This window comes from Anomaloglossus baeobatrachus, chromosome 3 (genome assembly GCF_048569485.1).
Source record: "Anomaloglossus baeobatrachus isolate aAnoBae1 chromosome 3, aAnoBae1.hap1, whole genome shotgun sequence".
Taxonomy (NCBI): Eukaryota; Metazoa; Chordata; class Amphibia; order Anura; family Aromobatidae; genus Anomaloglossus; species Anomaloglossus baeobatrachus.
In genome coordinates, this window is record NC_134355.1 from 427771261 (window position 1) to 427790858 (window position 19598).

Below are 19598 nucleotides of genomic sequence, written 5' to 3' on the forward strand. Positions count from 1 at the left end.
TTGCACAGGATCCGTACTTCCGTTAAAAAAACGTTTTCGACGGATGTTAAAAAGACGTAGTGTGAAACCAGCCTTACTGTATATTTTATGTTGCCAGTTTACCACAGCAATATGATCTAACCCGGTCTGGCGGGGATCACGCAGTTCCCTGACGCCTTCGGTGGCCCTGTGACGCAATTACAGGGCACTAATGGTGTGGCACGGCAGCGCGGGGTCAGATGATGGCAAGGGTTCTACATTTTAAACAGTACAAGTTAATAACTTCAATTGTTCATCTGATCTAATTTATATGTAGGGGCTGGAGATCTAGGGCAGTTTCATGCCTTCACAATCACAGATATACAGCATGGATTTACAAAGGATGGACAGTCTTTGCTCCTATTGCGTGTGCACAATCCCTGGGGCAGAAGCTGCTGGGAAGGATCCTGGGGTAACAGGTTAGTGTTACAAATTTAAACTAAGACAGGAAAAAAACACTTGTAAGACACTGAAGACTATATTGTGTTTAAATACCTACATTTCTTTTTCGCTCCTAATTGGGAGACCCAGACAGTGGGTGTATAGCTACTGCCTCTGGAGGCCGCACAAAGAACTACACTTAAAAGTGTAAGGCCCCTCCCCTTCTGGCTATACACCCTCCCGTAGGAGTACGGATTCCTTAGTTTTAGCTTTGTGCGCAGGAGGTCAGACACGCACGCATAGCTCCATTGTTTTTAGTCAGCAGCAGCTGCTGACTATGTCGGATGGAAGAAAAGAGGGCCCATACAGGGCTCCCAGCATGCTCCCTTCTCACCCCACTGTATGTCGGAGGTGTTTGTAAGGTTGAGGTACCCATTGCGGGTACGGCGGCAGGAGCCCACATGCTGATTCCTTCCCCATCCCTTTTTACAGGGCTCTGGGTGAAGTGGGATTTACTGGTCTCCAGGCACTGAGACCGTGCTCCATCTACAGCCCCTGGAGAAGATGCTGGATGGAGCGGAGTACATCAGGGACATGGCCCTGCTTCCTCAAGGTACTCTGTGTCCCCGTGCATTTGGCGCTCACACCGCAGCATGCTGGGTGTTGTAGTGCGCCGTGGGACATCAGCGCTGCGGCGCTTGTGCCATGGCCTCATTCAGCTTCGCTGAAGCAGGCACACTTCTGGGAATCGGTCGCGCCGGCCGCTGCGGCGCGGCTGGCACTTATGGTGCGCCGGGGACTTCAGCGCGGCCCGCGCTTTTACGGCGGCCGCGCTGATAACTCGAGTCCCCGGCTTTTGCGGCCTGCTTCCGTTCGTTCCCGCCCCCAGACCTGCCAGTCAGGAGAGGGGCGGGACGCTGGCCAGTGCATCAGCGCCGAGGGCTGGAGTCGTTTTTACATACTCCAGCCCTCACAATCGGCACAGAGGGGACACTGTTTCCCGCACTTTTGTTTGGGAACTCCCACGGACCGCCCCTCTCCACAGACGCCGGCAGCCATTCCTGCTGACACGCTGAGCTGCAGAGGGGAGCCGGGGAGACCCAGACAAGGAATTCTTCGCCTCTTACCCGCTATTCAGCGGGCGGTAAGCAGCCCTCAGGGCTCACCCCCTCTTGTGCCAGTAGTATTCTTAGTATTTTGTTTTTACAAATACTTGGTATTACATAGCGCTGGTCGCCCTTTGGCTATAGACTCTCTCACATTGCAGAGAGCCAGCAGCATGTCGTCCGTAAAACGCAAGGGTGCCAAGGCACAGACATTATATGCTTCCTGCACCGCATGTGGGACTTTTCTACCGGCAGGCTCCACGGACCCCCATTGTGTGCAGTGCTCGGCCCCTGCGGCGCTTGCACAGCCGGGGCCTCTGCTGGACGTGACCCAGGGTGTACCACCTGTGAATGCTGTCCAAGTGACAGGAACTGAGTTTGCAGCTTTTGCTGACAGAATGTCTCTCACTATGTCACAAATTCTTGACACATTGCGAGCTAGGCCTGTACTTCAGGCCACGGACACTGTGCAATCATTGCCCCCTGGTCCCCCTCAGCTGAATTACCTCCAAGCTCCGGGACGGGCATATACACCTCAGGGTGAAGACTCTGACTCGGACGATGGCCCAGGGCAGCCTAAGCGGGCTCGCTATGACGGGCCTTCACATTCATCTCAATGGTCAGGATCCCAGCGAGATGAATCTATGGGTGATGAGGCGGACGTAACTGACCAGGATTCTGATCCTGGGACCGCTCTCAATCTAGATACACCAGATGGTGACGCCATAGTTAATGATCTTATATTTAACATCAATAAGATGTTAAATATTTCCCCACCAGCTCCTCTTGTAGAGGAGTCAGCTTCGCAGCACGAGAGAATCCATTTCAGATACCCTAAGCGTACATTAAGCACTTTTCTGGACCACGCTGACTTTAGAGACGCAATCCAGAAACCCCACGCTTATCCTGAAAGGCGTTTTTCTAAACGGCTTAAAGATACACGCTATCCTTTTCCCCCTGAGGTGGTCAAGGGTTGGACCCAGTGTCCAAAAGTGGATCCTCCAATTTCCAGGCTTGCAGCTAGATCCTTGGTTGCAGTTGAAGATGGAGCGGCACTTAAAGATGCCACTGACAGGCAGATGGAGCTCTGGCTGAAATCCATCTATGAAGCGATTGGAGCGTCATTAGCGCCTTCTTTTGCGGCCGTATGGGCACTCCAAGCTATCTCAGCCGGGCTTGCGCAAGTCGACTCAGTCACACGTGCATTTGCCCCGCAGGTAGCACCATTGACCTCGCAAATGGCGGCATTCGCGTCGTACGCGATTAATGCTGTTCTTGACGCTACAAGCCGCACGGCAGTGGCGTCAGCCAACTCCGTTGTTTTGCGTAGGGCCCTGTGGTTGAGACATTGGAAAGCAGATTCTCATTCCAAGAAGTGCTTAACCAATTTGCCTTTTTCTCGTGACCGATTGTTTGGAGAGCGTTTGGATGAAATCATCAAACACTCCAAGGGTAAGGACTCATCCTTACCGCAACACAGACAAAACAAACCCCAACAGAGGAAGGGTCAGTCTGGTTATCGGTCCTTTCGAGGACCGGGCAGGTCCCAATTCGCCTCGTCAAAAAAGACTCAAAAAGACCAGAGACGCTCAGATTCTTGGAGGTCTCAGTCACGCCCAAAAAGGACAGCCGGAGGAACCGTTGCCAAGACGGCGTCCTCCTGACTTGCGGTCTCCGATTCCCACACCCGCGGTCGGTGGGAGGCTTTCCCACTTTGGCGACATTTGGCTGTCACGCGTCAAAGACCGTTGGGTGAGGGATATTCTGTCTCACGGGTACAGGATAGAGTTCAGTTCTCGTCCGCCAACTCGTTTCTTCAGAACTTCTCCACCACCAGACCGAGCCGATGCTCTGTTGCAGGCGGTGGCCGCTCTAAAGGCGGAAGGAGTGGTGACCTCCGTCCCTCTTCAGGAACAAGGTCACGGTTTTTACTCCAATCTGTTTGTGGTCCCAAAAAAGGACGGATCGTATCGACCCGTCCTGGATCTAAAGTTGCTCAACAGACACGTAAAAGTCAGGAGGTTCCGGATGGAATCCCTACGCTCCGTCATAGCCTCAATGTCTCAAGGAGATTTTCTAGCATCAATAGATATCAAAGATGCGTATCTCCACGTGCCGATTGCACCAGAGCATCAGCGTTTCCTACGCTTCGTCATACACGACGAACACCTGCAGTTCGTAGCGTTACCTTTCGGTCTGGCAACAGCCCCCCGGGTCTTCACCAAAGTCATGGCAGCAGTAGTAGCTGTTCTGCACTCGCAGGGTCACTCGGTCATCCCGTATCTAGACGACCTGCTTATAAAGGCACCCTCTCAAGAGGCATGCCAACACAGTCTGAAGGTGGCACTAGACACTCTCCAGAGTTTCGGGTGGATTATCAACTTTCCAAAGTCTCATCTAACCCCGACCCAATCTCTGACTTATCTTGGCATGGAGTTTCATACTCTCTCAGCGATAGTGAAGCTTCCACTGGACAAGCAGTGCTCGCTACGGACTGGAGTGCAATCTCTCCTTCAGAGCCAGTCGCACTCGCTGAGGCGCCTCATGCATTTCCTAGGAAAGATGGTAGCAGCAATGGAGGCAGTCCCGTTCGCGCAGTTTCATCTGCGCCCTCTACAATGGGACATTCTACGCCAATGGGATGGGAAATCGACGTCCCTCGACAGGACTGTCTCCCTCTCTCAGACTGCCAAGGACTCTCTGCGTTGGTGGCTTCTCCCCACCTCATTGTCACAGGGAAAGTCGTTCCTTCCCCCGTCCTGGGCAGTGGTCACGACGGATGCGAGCCTATCAGGGTGGGGAGCGGTGTTTCTCCACCACAGGGCTCAGGGGACGTGGACTCAGGAAGAGTCCACCCTGCAGATCAATGTTCTGGAAATCAGAGCAATCTATCTTGCCCTGCGAGCCTTCCAACAGTGGCTGGAAGGCAAGCAGATCCGAATTCAGTCGGACAACTCCACAGCGGTGGCATACATCAACCACCAAGGGGGAACACGCAGTCGGCAAGCCTTCCAGGAAGTCCGGCGGATTCTGACGTGGGTGGAAGACACGGCATCCACCATATCCGCAGTCCACATCCCAGGCGTAGAAAACTGGGAAGCAGACTTTCTCAGTCGCCAGGGCATGGACGCAGGGGAATGGTCCCTTCACCCGGACGTGTTTCAGGAGATCTGTCGCCGCTGGGGGATGCCGGACGTCGATCTGATGGCGTCACGGCACAACAACAAAGTCCCGGTTTTCATGGCACGGTCTCACGATCACCGAGCTCTGGCGGCAGACGCCTTAGTTCAAGATTGGTCGCAGTTCCGGCTACCGTATGTGTTCCCACCTCTGGCATTGTTGCCCAGAGTGCTCCGCAAAATCAGGTCCGACTGCCGCCGCGCCATTCTCGTCGCTCCAGACTGGCCAAGGAGGTCGTGGTACCCGGATCTGTGGCACCTCACGGTAGGCCAACCGTGGACACTACCAGACCGTCCAGATTTGCTGTCTCAAGGGCCGTTTTTCCATCTGAATTCTGCGGCCCTGAACCTGACTGTGTGGCCATTGAGTCCTGGATCCTAGCGGCCTCAGGTTTATCTCATGAAGTTGTTGCCACAATGAGACAGGCTAGAAAACCATCCTCAGCTAAGATCTATCACAGGACGTGGAAGATATTCTTAGCGTGGTGCTTGGCTCAAGGGTTTTCTCCCTGGCCATTTGCATTGCCAATTTTTCTTTCCTTCCTGCAGTCTGGGTTGGAAAAAGGTTTGTCGCTTAGCTCTCTTAAGGGTCAAGTCTCCGCGCTATCCGTATTCTTTCAGAAGCGCTTGGCACGGCTTTCTAAAGTACGCACGTTTCTCCAAGGAGTTTGTCATATCGTTCCTCCTTACAGACGGCCATTGGAACCCTGGGATCTGAACAAGGTTCTCATTGCTCTCCAGAAGCCGCCTTTCGAGCCTTTGAAAGAGGTTCCCCTTTCTCGGCTTTCACAAAAGGTAGTTTTTCTTGTGGCGGTCACGTCTCTTCGAAGAGTGTCCGAGCTAGCGGCGTTATCTTGCAAATCTCCCTTCCTGGTGTTTCACCAAGACAAGGTAGTACTGCGTCCAATTCCAGAGTTTTCTCCCAAGGTGGTTTCTTCCTTTCATCTCAATCAGGATATCACTTTGCCATCTTTGTGTCCGCATCCAGTTCACCAATTTGAAAAGGGTTTACATCTGTTGGACCTGGTGAGAGCACTCAGGATTTACATTTCTCGCACGGCGTCTCTACGCCGTTCTGATGCGCTCTTTGTCCTAGTCGCTGGGCAGCATAAGGGATCGCAAGCTTCCAAATCCACCCTGGCGCGGTGGATCAAGGAACCAATTCTTCACACATACCGTTCTGCTGGGCTTCCGATTCCATCTGGACTGAAGGCCCATTCTACCAGAGCCGTGGGTGCGTCCTGGGCATTGCGGCATCAGGCTACGGCTCAGCAAGTGTGCCAGGCGGCTACCTGGTCGAGTCTGCACACGTTTACCAAACACTATCAAGTGCATACCTACGCTTCGGCAGATGCCAGCCTAGGTAGACAGGTCCTTCAGGCGGCGGTGGCCCACCTGTAGGAAGAGGCTGTCTGACAGCCCGTTCATGTGGTATCTTTTTACCCACCCAGGGACTGCTTTTGGACGTCCCACTGTCTGGGTCTCCCAATTAGGAGCGAAAAAGAAGAAGGGAATTTTGTTTACTTACCGTAAATTCCTTTTCTTCTAGCTCCAATTGGGAGACCCAGCACCCGCCCTATTTGTTCTTAGGGTTTCGTTTTTCGGGTGCACATGTTGTTCATGTTGTTTCTTAAGTTCTCCGATCTTGTTATCGGATTGAATTTGTTTTTGAAACTGTTATTGGCTTTCCTCCTTCTTGCTTTGGTACTAAAACTGAGGAATCCGTACTCCTACGGGAGGGTGTATAGCCAGAAGGGGAGGGGCCTTACACTTTTAAGTGTAGTTCTTTGTGCGGCCTCCAGAGGCAGTAGCTATACACCCACTGTCTGGGTCTCCCAATTGGAGCTAGAAGAAAAGGAATTTACGGTAAGTAAACAAAATTCCCTTCTTACTTCATATTCATCTGAAAAAAAAAAAAAATACAAAGGAACCAGGGATATTAACAATATTTCTTTATCGTTCCTATGGGAGACCCAGACATTGGGGTGTATAGCTTCTGCCTCCGGAGGACACACAAAGTACTACACTCAAAAGTGTAGCTCCTCCCTCTGAGCTTATACACCCCCTGGAGAACCAGTTCTAACCAGTTTATCGCTTTGTGTTCAGGTGGTCATGCATCCACACATGCATTCTCATCTGATTTTTTCATTTTTTGGAAAGATTTTGAAGAAAAGCGGGTCCAAGCCTGGACCCCCGGCATGTCCCTTCTCACCCCACTGTGTCGGCGGTGCTGTTAAGGTTGATTCCCAGGCTGGAGCCTTACATGCCGTGCTGCTTCACCATCCCTCCGGGGCTCTGGCTTGAAGTGGGAGCCAGCACGGTTCTCCATGCTTGGCATGAGACCGGTCTCCATCCGCAGCCCTTCAGGACCCTGCTGGACCGGAGCACTCAACCCTCAGGGACTTGGAACCCTGCGTCTCAGCAAGCTAAGTACCTGAGACGGTTATATATGGGGGTCCCTTGTACTTTATTGTTGTGGGAGAGTGTACTGAGTGATTTTTCTGACATTTCCGACGGGTTCTCTGGCTGTCGCCTGAGAACTGCGCCGATGGTGCCTGCGCGTCGGCCGCACCGCTCAAATTTAGGCCCCGGCTTTGCCGGAGGCCTACTTTCGGTTTAACTGCCCTCGCATGTCATTCATGCAGAGGGACAGCGCGACTCCGCCCAGCGGCCGTTCTACAAAGGGGAGAGACACTCCTCAGTGAGTACATGTCTCCTCCCCTGTGAATCTCTTTGGCCCTCCAGATCCCGCTCTCAGAGCGAGTCCCGCCCCCTCTCTTCACTCCGGTGGCCATTTTCTCAGCGTTTTTCCCTGCGATCACCACTGGTCTGCAGCATCCCTGCTGAGGTGTTTGGGAGTCCGGGCTTCGGGATCTGGAGGGCACACAAACCGCTCCAGCGGTCTGGTAAGCCACAACCTCTGGTTGTGGGCCTTCTGTATATACTCTCTGGGGGTCATTCTGGCAGAGCCCTCACTCCAGCAGCATGTCACACACGAGGAGCAAGGCTCCAAAGTTGTTTTCAGTATGCACTGCATGTAGGCTCCTACTGCCGGAACCGAGCACCTATCCACATTGTGATGCCTGCTCTAACCTGACGTTGCCTCAGCCTGAAATCGCACCCCCAGGGGTCTCTCAGGCTGCTCCGGCTCCTGTGGTTGACCCCCCGGCATGGGTAGAATCCTTAACCAGGTCTATCTCCCAGTCTTTTGCTGACTCCATGGGACAGCTGTCCAGGACTTTGCTGAGCATGCATCAGCCCCCTTCACAGGGTGCCTCTGCTGCTAGGTCTCTCTCAGGCCCTGAGCTCACAGAGGATTCATCATCTGGTCCCAGGCCCCGTCCTTCTAAAAAGAGACGCAGGGCTCCCTCTCCTTCGTCCCGCGGCTCGGTTTCAGAAGCTGACTCGCAGGATGAGGAGGATGCCTTTACTGGGGGCTCGGAGACTGCCTCCATGTGCCCCATTTGGTCTGTCCGAAAGTGACTCAGATGTTAGTGATTTGATTGCGTCCATTCTGCACTGGATCTCAATCCGCCAGTATCAGAGGAGCAACCCTCTCTGGCAGAAAAGCACCAGTTTACCTCGCCCAAGAGGACAAAGAGTGTGTTCTTTAATCACTCCAGTTTTCAGGCCGCTGTGTCCAAGCCCAGGGCCTGCCCTGACAAACGCTTCCCAAAGCGTGGTTCTGATGACCGTTTTCCCTTTCCACCTGAGGTGGTCAAGGAGTGGGCTCATTCGCCAAAGGTAGACCCCCCGGTGTCTAGACTCTCAGCCCGGACCGTTGTATCAGTGGCTGATGGCACCTCGCTTAAGGATTCCACTGACCGCCAGGTTGACCTTCTGGCCAAATCCGTATATGAGGCGGCAGGGGCCTCGTTCGAAATTATTAAGGAAGCTACTGGCGGGAAGAGTACTTCCATGCCACAAACCAAAACCAAGAAACCTGTCCATGGTAGGAATCAGTCGAGGTTTCGTTCCTTTCGTTCCTCCAACTGGTCGTCCTCTAAGCCCTCGGCCTCGTCCACTAACACTGCCAAGGACCAAAAATCCAGCTGGCGCACAAAAGCGCGTCCACAGAAGACCGCAGGTGCTGCTGCCACTAAGGCAGCCTCCTCTTGACTGTCCGCACCAGCAACGTCCTTAGTTGGTGGCAGGCTCTCCCACTTTGGCGACGAGTGGTTTCAACACGTCTCCGATCAGTGGGTGTGGGATACCATCTCCCACGGCTACAGGATAGAATTCTCTTCCAGCCGCCAAACAGATTTTTTCTGTCAACTCCCCCCTGCTCCAAGGCCGCCGCCTTCTCTCAGGCCGTGGCATCCTTGCAGGCCAACGGAGTAATTGTACCGGTTCCCGCCCGGGAACGGTTCAGAGGTTTCTACTCAAATCTCTTCCTAGTCCCCAAAAAGGACGGTTCCTTCCGGCCCATCCTGGATCTCAAGCTTCTCAACAAGCATGTTCAGGTGCGGCATTTTCGCATGGAGTCTCTGCGGTCAGTCATTGCCTCAATGACCCAAGGGGATTTCCTGGCATCCATCGACATCAGAGATGCCTATCTGCATGTGCCAATTGCAGTTTCACACCAGCGTTGGCTACGTTTTGCAATCGGAGAGGAACATTTCCAATTCGTGGCTCTCCCCTTCGGGTTAGCCACGGCCCCTCGAGTATTCACCAAGGTCATGGCAGCAGTGGTTGCGGTTCTGCACCTACAGGGATTGGTAGTGATTCCTTACCTGGACGACCTTCTAATCAAGGGTTCATCCAGCGCAGACTGTCAGCGGAGTGTCTCGCTCACTCTTGCCACTCTAGCCCAATTCGGGGGGATTGTCAATCTTCCCAAATCCTCTCTGACTCCGACCCAGAGTCTCACGTACCTAGGGATGCAGTTCGAGACTCTGCCGGCACTTGTGAAGTTGCCCTTAGTCAAACAGCAGTCCCTCCAACTGGCGGTCCGCGCTCTGCTGAGGCCCCGCCGTTATTCCATCAGGCACCTGATGCAGGTGCTGGGTCAGATGGTGGCGTCAATAGAGGCTGTTCCCTTTGCCCAGTTTCATCTGCGGTCACTGCAGCTAGACATTCTCCGCTGTTGGGACAAACGGCCTTCCTCCTTGCACAGGTTAGTGGCTCTGTCGCCACAGACCAGGAGCTCTCTTCAGTGGTGGCTTCGGCCCCTCTCTCTCTCTCTCTCTCTCTCTCTCTCTCTCTCTCAGGGGCGCTCCTTCCTGACCCCGTCCTGGGTGATTCTCACCACGGATGCCAGTCTGTCCGGCTGGGGAGCGGTATGTCTCCACCACCGAGCGCAGGGCACTTGGACTCCGTCCGAGTCAGCCCTCTCGATCAATGTGCTGGAAACCAGAGCTGTGCTTCTAGCTCTCCTAGCCTTTCACCACCTGTTGGCGGGCAAGCACATCCAAGTCCAGTCAGACAACGCGACAGCAGTTGCCTACATCAATCACCAAGGCTGGACACGCAGCCGCCTGGCAATGTTGGAAGTACAACGCATCCTTCAATGGACGGAGGACTCCAAGTCCACCATCTCCGCAGTCCACATCCCAGGCGTGGAAAACTGGGAAGCAGATTATCTCAGCCGTCAAACCGTGGACAGTGGCGAGTGGTCCCTGCATCCGGCAGTGTTTCAGTCAATCTGCCGCAAATGGGGCACTCCGGACGTGGACCTAATGGCATCCCGTCACAACAACAAGGTTCCGGTTTACGTGGCTTGCTCCCACGATCCTCAGGCCTTCGCCACAGACGCTCTGGTTCAAGACTGGTCCCAGTTTCGTCTGTCCTACATGTTTCCCCCTCTAGCTCTCTTGCCCAGAGTTCTGCGCAAGATCAGAATGGAGGGCCGTCGAGTCATTCTCATTGCTCCGGACTGGCCCAGGCTTGGTACCCAGACCTGCTCCATCTGTCCGTAGAGGTGCCGTGGCATCTTCCGGACCGTCCAGACCTTCTCTCACAAGGTCCGTTTTTCCACCAGAATTCTGCGGCTCTCAGATTGACGGCGTGGCTCTTGAGTCCTGGATCTTGACGACTTCTGGTATCCCCCCTGAAGTCATCTCCACTATGACTCGGACCCGTAAGTCTTCCTGTGCCAAGATCTATCACAGGACTTGGAAGATTTTCCTGTCCTGGTGTCGCTCTTCCGCCCATTCTTCTTGGCCTTTTTCCTTGCCGACCCTTCTGTCTTTTCTACAGTCCGGTCTGCAGCTGGGATTGTCCCTCAACTCTCTCAAGGGACAAGTCTCGGCTCTGTCAGTGCTGTTCCAGCGGCGTATCGCCCGGCTGGCTCAGATCCGCACCTTCATGCCAGGTGCGTCTCACATCATTCCGCCTTACCGGCGGCCCTTGGATCCCTGGGACCTCAATTTGGTTCTCACGGCCTTGCAGAAACCCCCCTTTGAACCTCTCAGGGAGGTTTCTTTGTTTCGTCTTTCACAGAAAGTGGTCTTTCTAGTGGCCATAACTTCCCTCAGGAGAGTCTCTGATTTAGCTGCGCTCTCTTCGGAGTCACCTTTTTTGGTTTTTCATCAAGACAAGGTGGTTCTCCGTCCGACTCCGGACTTTCTCCCTAAGGTGGTTTCTCCTTTCCACCTTAACCAGGACATTACCCTTCCTTCCTTCCTTTTGTCCGGCTCCTGTTCATCGCTTTGAAAAAGCGTTGCATACTCTGGATCTGGTGCGGGCGCTCCGGATCTATGTGTCTCACACCACTGCTATTAGGCGGTGCACCTCTCTCTTTTTGTGCTAACCACAGGTCGGCGTAAGGGCCTCTCTGCTTCTAAGCCGACCTTAGCCCGTTGGATCAGGTCCACCATTTCGGAGGCCTACCTGTGTTCTCAGGTGCCTCCCCCACCGGGGATCAAGGCACGCTCAACCAGAGCTGTCGGTGCCTCTTGGGCTTTCAGGCACCAGGCTACGGCTCAGCAAGTCTGTCAGGCTGCCACTTGGACTAGCCTGCATACCTTTTCAAAGCACTACCAAGTGCATGCTCATGCTTCGGCATATGCGAGCTTGGGCAGACGCATCCTTTAGGCGGCTGTCGCCCACTTGTGAAGTTAGGCTCCGCCTACTTCTCAGTTTTTCTGTTTATTCCCACCCATGGACTGCTTTGAGACGTCCCAATGTCTGGGTCTCCCATAGGAACGATAAAGAAAGAGAATTTTGTTTACTTACCGTAAATTCTTTTTCTTATAGTTCCGTATTGGGAGACCCAGCACCCTCCCTTTTGCCTGTTGGCAGTTTCTTGTTCCACGTGTTATCACCGGCTGTTGTTGCAGATAGACTCCGGTTGTTCCGGTTCTTGCTCTGTTTTTACTTGTGGGTGGCTATTCTCCTTCAGCTTTTGCACTAAACTGGTTAGAACTGGTTCTCCAGGGGGTGTATAAGCTCAGAGGGAGGAGCTACACTTTTGAGTGTAGTACTTTGTGTGTCCTCTGGAGGCAGAAGCTATACACCCCAATGTCTGGGTCTCCCAATACGGAACTATAAGAAAAAGAATTTACGGTAAGTAAACAAAATTCTTTTTTCTACAAAAGACCCTAACAGTGGAAATATTTTTGTATAGTAATGACCTGGGACTGCTTAAAGGGAACCAATCGCCAGGATTTTCGCATATAACTTAGTGCCAGTATAGCACTGGCTTTATCAGGCTGATTCTATACATACCATTAGTGGTCAGCTCGGATATTTAGGTTTTGAAATCCAAGAAAGTAAAGTTTATAAAATGAGCAGCTTCTTGAGTGACAGTTGCACTGGAACACATCATATATTCGTAGTTATCCCTTCCCCCTCTTAGAATTAGCATAAGTATTATACAAAGAACTCGCTTTGTCTCTTGCAGGACCTGTAGTGAGGTCATATCCATGTGACCTGGTTTCCAGCTTTGTTGGCTGAGGCCCCGCCCCTTCTGGTCACATGGGTATGACCTCACCACAGGTCCTGCTAGACAAAGTGAGTCGTTTGTATAATACTTCATAACCAGGCCAATTTTTTTCAATTTTAACCAGTGTCACGTTGAGGTAATATCAGAGTAGAAAAAAACGGCATAAACCAGTTTTGTCCAGTTTTTTTCTTACTCTGATATACCGCTCTGTAACGGGGCCGCTGCTGAACCACCTAAGCGCTCATTTACGTTTGCAAAGGGGTTGTGACTGGCACAACCCAGCCAGGTGAGTGCATTGCTTCTTTACCTTTTGCCCTGTAAACCGGGTAAGACCCTATTGTGCCTTTTTCTCTCCCCTACTACAGCACTTGGAGGTAATAACTCTGTAACACTTCAACAGATCCCAGTGATTCTGAGACATTGTACTTTATGATAGTCGTACATTTACGCCAATAATTTTTCTGTTTGTAAAATATTGGAAATTTGACACATTTTTTAAAATTTCGCAATTTTCAAACTTTATATTTTTATGCCCATAAATCCCAGAGTTATATCACACAAAACAGTTATTACACTTCCCACATGCCTACTTTAAATCACCACAATTTTTGAAATATGATTTTTTTTTTGTTAGGAAGATAGAAGGGTTCAAACGTTCTCATACACCGTGTTGTGTTTTGGAGAGCCACTGATGTGAATAAGCAGTAAAACTCCCCCACAAGTGACTCCATTTTGGAAACTAGATCACTCATGGAATTTACCTAGATGTTTTGGTGATCACCTTGAACCCCCCCAGGGGCTTTACAGAATTTTATAACATTGAGCCGTGAAAATGAAAAATATATTTTTACCACAAAAATGTTGCTTTAACTTCAAATCTCTCATTTCAGAAGAGTAAGGCTCACCTAACATCAGCGGTATTTTTCCGCAAAACCAGATTCACTACAAATGCGTTTCAGTTCCATTTATTTGTAATGGAATTGTGGCAAGATGCGATCACATGCGGTTGTGTATGACGCACGCAACCGCATGTGACCGCATTTTGCCACGATTCCAATTTGTTGTAGTATGCTGATCCTTCATATGTGGTCAAAAATTACTTTTGAGACACAGTACAAAAAGAAGAGAAGGAGCGCCATATTGGAGTACAGATTTAGTTGGATTGGTTTCCGGGTACTATGTCACATTGGCAGAGCCTCTGAGGTGCCAGAATAGCAGAAACCCCCAAGTGACTCAATTTTACAATCTGCACTCCTCAATTAATTAATTTAGGAGTGCAGTGAGCTTACTGAAATGACAGGTGTGTCACAAAATTTGGTTCTATTGGGCAGTGAAGAAAAAATAATTACATTTTTACCACTAAACTGTTGATTTAACCCCAAATTTCCAATTTTCACGAGGAATAAGTTAAAAAAAAACAAAACAAACCAAAGGCCCCATAATGTGTTTATACAATTTCTCCTGAACGTGTCAATACCCTACATGTGACTGTATAATACTGTTTGGCCGCACCATAGGGCTCGGGAGGGAAAGAGCGCCATTTGATTTTTGGAGCACAGATTTTCCTAGAATAGTTTGCGGACACCATTTGCAGAGCCCCTAAATGCTAGAACAGAAGAAATCCCGTCAAGTTACCACAGTTTGGAAATGTCATCACTCGTATACGGGTGTAGTGACAATTTGGTCTCTGGAAAACGCCCATGGTGTCAAACGCAGTAAATGTTGCAGAATTTAAAACAAGCCTTTATAGTGCCCAGTACATTGTAACTAGCAGGTTTACAGAGGCATAAGCTAGTTACAATATACTGGGCACTGTAAGGGCTTGTTTTTCTTACCAAAGTTACAGCAAATAGCTCTTTTCTCTTCTTCTTTTTTTTTTTTTTTATCTTTAGCGGTGATAAATGGGCTTTGATGGACCAGACAGAAAGTTCACGATTTTTATCTGAAATACAAGATGGTGAATTCTGGGTGGAAAAAGATGAATTTCTCAGAGAATTTAATGAGGTTACAGTGTCATTTCCGGTCATTGAGAAAGATCGTTTTCAAAGTATCTGGACTGGTGAGTGCAGGTAAATTTAGCATATTTGACCTTGAGAGTATGCGCACATGCATAGCTCAGGCATTGCCACTGATGTGACTATTGTAGGTAGGATCATACACTCTTCTCTTCTAAATCGCCAAGCTCCCTCTAGTGGCTGAATAAGTTGTAATTCTCTTATTTAGTCCTCACAGGTAATAGAGTTGTGTATGGAAAGATATATAACTGAGCTCTGTCCATGATAGATATACATTAAAAAGTCAACACAGAATTTTGTTTCTATTTAGATAAAAAAAAAAAAATTGTTTTAACATTTGGAGATACATATGGATACATATACATTTGGAGATACATTAATGCAGACAAACATGGATGTTAGCCAGCAAATTTAATAGATTGCACTGACCTAGGACAGCTGTAAGTAGAAGATGCAATCAACTAGATACTGCCCTTTGAATCTTCTCGTTAAAGAGGTCATCTGATATTTTTAATTGTTGATCCATCTTCAGATTGATGGGGGTGCTCGGCGCAAGCCCCAACACCAATCGTGTTATACCATGCAGCAGCGAATTACTGTGAATGGTGTGCAGAGCATAAGGTCACTCCTCCATACATTTAGTGGTTGCTGCTGGGTATTGCAGATTAGATCCTCTTCTTTTCAATAGGAGCTGATTTCCAGTATTGCCGTGTATTGCTTAGTGTCATATATCCACACCAATGTTATTTTGATGATTTATTACGTGAAACTAACCTGCTAAGCAAGGTTGTATAAACTGGTTTACAGTTTATTCAACATTTGTCTACACTCAGCATTCTTCATGCACTTATCTGATGGTCCCTGCTCTCCATCCCAATAAGGCCGGGGCCACACTGGGCATGACACTCACGCTGGCAGTACAGCAGAGCCGAGTGTCATGCGAGTGTCCTGGTGACTGAGGTCCGACTATGCGAGCGGACCTCAGCTGCGGGAGGCTGGCCGGTGCTGCGCAGGGGAGGGAGGAATTTCTCTCCCTCTCTCCTCCGTAGCTGGCTTTTGCGATTCTCGCACTGCACTCGCGGTACACCGGTGTACCGTGAGTGCAGTGCGAATTGTTTTTTTCTCTTGCCCCATAGACTTGAATGGGTGTGAGAGAGAGAGTCTCGCATTATAACCGCAGCATCATGCGATTGTTTCTTCATCGTTCCTTATGGGAGACCCAGACCATGGGTGTACAGCTTCCGCCTCCGGAGGACACACAAAGTACCACACTAAAAAGTGCAGCTCCTCCCTCCGAGCATATACACCCCCTGGATGACCAAATCTAGCCAGTTCAATGCTTTGTGTTCAGGAGGATCACACATGCATTTTCATCTGATTTTTGATTTTAAAGAGTTGGAAGAAAAGCGTGTCCAAGCTGGACCCCCGGCATGTCCCTTCTCACCCCACTGTGTCGGCGGTGCTGTTAAGGTTGATTTCAAGGCTGGAGCCTTTACATGCTGCGCTCCTTCACCATCCCTCGGGCTCTGGCTTGAAGTGGGAGCCAGCACGGTTCTCACTGCTTTGCAGGAGACCGGTCTCCATCCGCAGCCCTCTCAGGACCCTGCCGGACGGAGCACTCATCCCTCAGGGACCTGGCCCTGCGTCTCTCAAGCTAAGTATTTGAGACGTTATTGTCAGGGGGTCCCTTGCATTTTTTATTGTTGGGGAGAGTGTGTTAGTTATTTTGGTGACATTTCTGGCCGGTTCTCTGGGTTTCCCCTGAGAACCGCGCCGAGGATGCCTGCTCGCCGGCCGCACTGCAAAATTTAGTCCCCGGCTTCAGCTGCGGCCTACTTTCGGTTTCACTGCCCCTGCATGTCAGTCATGCAGAGGGACATTGCGGCGCCGCCCACCGGCCGTTCAGCAGAGGGGAGGACACTCCTCTCTGAGATGTTTCCCTCCCCTGTATATCCCCTTGGCCCTCCGGTTCACGCTCTTGGACTAGGCCCCGCCCCCCCTCCTCACTCCGGCGCCATTTTATCAGCGTTCTCACACTGATCGGCGCTGGCTGCTGCATCTCTGCAACCTGTCTGGGGGTCTGAGTTGTGGGATCCGGAGGGCACACAAATCGGTCTGGTAAGCCACAACCTCTGGTTGTGGACTTTATTATACACTCTCTGGGGGTCATTCTGAAGGAGTGTGTTCTTACTGCAGAGCCCCCACCTCAGCAGCATGTCTCACACTAGGAGCAAGGCTGCAAGGCTGTACTCAATATGCACTGCATGTAAGCTCGTACTGCCTGAACCGAGCACATATCCTCATTGTGATGCCTGCTCTAACATGGTGGTGCCTCAGCCTGGAGTCTCCCCAGTGGTCCCTCAGGCTGCTTCGGCCCCGGTGGCTGAACCCCCGGCTTGGGTAGAATTGTTTACGAAGTCTATCTCCCAGTCCTTTGCTCCATGGGAGAGCTGTCCCGGACTCTGCTGAGCATGCATCAGCCCCCTTCACAGGGTGCCTCTGCTGCTTCGGCTCGCTCTCCAGAGCTCACAGAGGATTCTTCATCTGCTCCCAGACCCCGTCCTCCTAAAAGGAAACGCAGGGACCCCTCTCCTTCCTCGTCCCGCGGCTCCGATTCACGAGCCGATTCGCAGGACGAGGAGGATGTCTTTACTGGGGGCTCGGACGCTACCTCTATGTGCCCCATTGATCTGACTGAGGGGGATGCAGATGTTAGTGATTTGATTGCGTCCATTAATACTGTACTGGACCTCAATCCGCCAGTATCAGAGGAGCAACCCTCTCTGGCAGAAAAGCACCAGTTTACTTTGTCTAAGAGACCAAGGTGTGTGTTCTTTAACCACTCCAGTTTTCAGGCCACTGTGTCCAAGCCCAGAGCCTGTCCTGAACAAACGCTTCCCAAAGCGTGGTTCTGATGACCGTTTTCCTTTTCCACCAGAGGTGGTCAAGGAGTGGGCTCTCACCAAAGGTGGACCCTCCGGTGTCTAGACTCTCAGCCCGGACAGTTGTATCTGTGGCTGATGGCACCTCACTCAAGGATCCCACTGACCGCCAGGTTGACCTCCTGGCCAAGTCTGTCTGAGGCGACAGGGGCCTCGTTCTCCCCATCTTTTGCAGCAGTGTGGGCTCTCAAAGCCATCTCTGCTTCTCTGGAGGAGATGCATACCCTCACTAGGGACTCTATGCCTGAATTGGTTGCTTTAACTTCCCAGGCTTCAGCCTTTTCAGCCTACGCCATGTCTGCCATGCTGGAGGCCTTTCACCGCACTGCGGTGGCCTCCGCCAATTCCCTCGCTATCCGCAGGATCTTGTGGCTTCGTGAGTGGAAGGCGGATGCTTCCTCAAAGAAGTACCTTGCTGGGCTCCCATTTGCTGGGTCCAGGCTGTTCGGTGAACAGCTGGATGAAATTATTAAGGAGGCTACTGGCGGGAAGAGTACTTCCTTGCCACAGACTAAAGCCAGGAAACCTGTCCAGGGCAGGAACCAGTCGAGGTTTCGTTCCTTTCGTTCCTCTAACTGGTCATCCTCTAAGCCCTCGGCCTCGTCCACTAACTCGGCCAAGGACCAGAAGCCCACCTGGCGCAAGAAGCCGCGTCCACAAGGGTCCGCAGGAGCTGCTGTCACCAAGGCAGCCTCCTCTTGACTATTTGGCCGAGCCAGCAACGTCCTTGGTCGGTGGCAGGCTCTCCCACTTTGGCGACGTGTGGTTTCAACACGTCTCCGACCAGTGGGTGCGGGATATCATCTCCCACGGCTACAGGATAGTTCTCTTCCAGCCCGCCAAACAGATTTTCTTTGTCGCTCCATTGGGAGACCCAGACAATTGGGTGTATAGGCTATGCCTCCGGAGGCCGCACAAAGTATTACACTAAAAGTGTAAAGCCCCTCCCCTTCTGCCTATACACCCCCCCGTGCTCCCACGGGCTCCTCAGTTTTTTTGCTTTGTGCGAAGGAGGCAGACATGCACGCATAGCTCCACAGCTTGTCAGCAGCAGCTGCTGACTATGTCGGATGGAAGAAAAGAGGGCCCTTAACAGGGCCCCCAGCATGCTCCCTTCTCACCCCACTCTTGTCGGCGGTGTTGTTAAGGTTGAGGTATCCATTGCGGGTACGGAGGATGGAGCCCACATGCTGTTTTCCTTCCCCATCCCCCCTAGGGCTCTGGGTGAAGTGGGATCCTAATCTGTCTCCAGGCACTGAGACCGTGCTCCATCCACAGCTCCTGAGGACTCTGCTGGATAGGAGCCGAGTATCGTTCAGGGACATGGCCCTGCTACTTTGAGGTACTCTGTGTCCCCGTGGGGACCGCGCACAGCAACACTCCAGCATTGCTGGGCGTGCTAGTGCACCGGGGACCGCGGCGCTGACCGCGTTTGTGCCATTACACACTGCAGCGTCGCTGAGTGTGTTAGTGTATGGGGACTACCGCGCTGACCGCCGCTGCCATTGTTATCACTGCGGCGCGGCTGGGACTGTTAGTGCGCCGGGGACTTCTGCGCCGACCGCGCTTATACGGCGGCCGCGCTTATAACTCGAGTCCCCGGCTTTTGCGGCCTAGTCTTTTTTTCCTCCCGCCCCCAGGCCTGCCAGTCAGGGGAAGGGCGGGACGCTGTACAGGACGGCAGCACTGAGGGCTGGAGCATGCTTTGCATACTCCACCCCCCTCACTGTGCACAGTGGGGCACCAGTTCCCGCACTTTCTGGGTCACGCCCACGGCTCCCTCCTCTCCTCAGGATGCCGGCAGCCATTCCTGTCAGCTCCTCTGACGCTGCAGAGGGGAGACAAGCTCTGGGAGACCCAGGCAGGGATTCTGGTGGCCACATAACCGCTTTAAGCGGGCGGTAAGCAGCACCTGAGGTGCTGGCCCTACTTGTGCAGAAGTGTAGTTATAGATTATATGTTTATAGGCTATACTTTACACTGGTGCACGGTTGATTCTGGCTATATACCCTATTGTGTTGCTCAGGGGAGACAACAGCATGGCGCCCACAAGAAGCAGGGGTGCCAAAACA

General features: G+C 51.8%; 1 protein-coding gene across 3 annotated transcripts in view; it reads left to right on the plus strand.

Annotated features, from left to right (window-relative positions):
* CAPN10 (calpain 10) overlaps nt 1-19598 on the plus strand; it is a 64724-nt gene that overhangs the window by 8316 nt on the left and 36810 nt on the right. For all 3 annotated transcript variants that reach the window (XM_075340371.1, XM_075340373.1, XM_075340374.1), the window contains 2 exons: nt 296-437; nt 14462-14628. In XM_075340371.1, coding sequence (XP_075196486.1) covers nt 296-437; nt 14462-14628 — 309 coding nt within the window. The remainder of the gene's footprint in view (nt 1-295; nt 438-14461; nt 14629-19598) is intronic.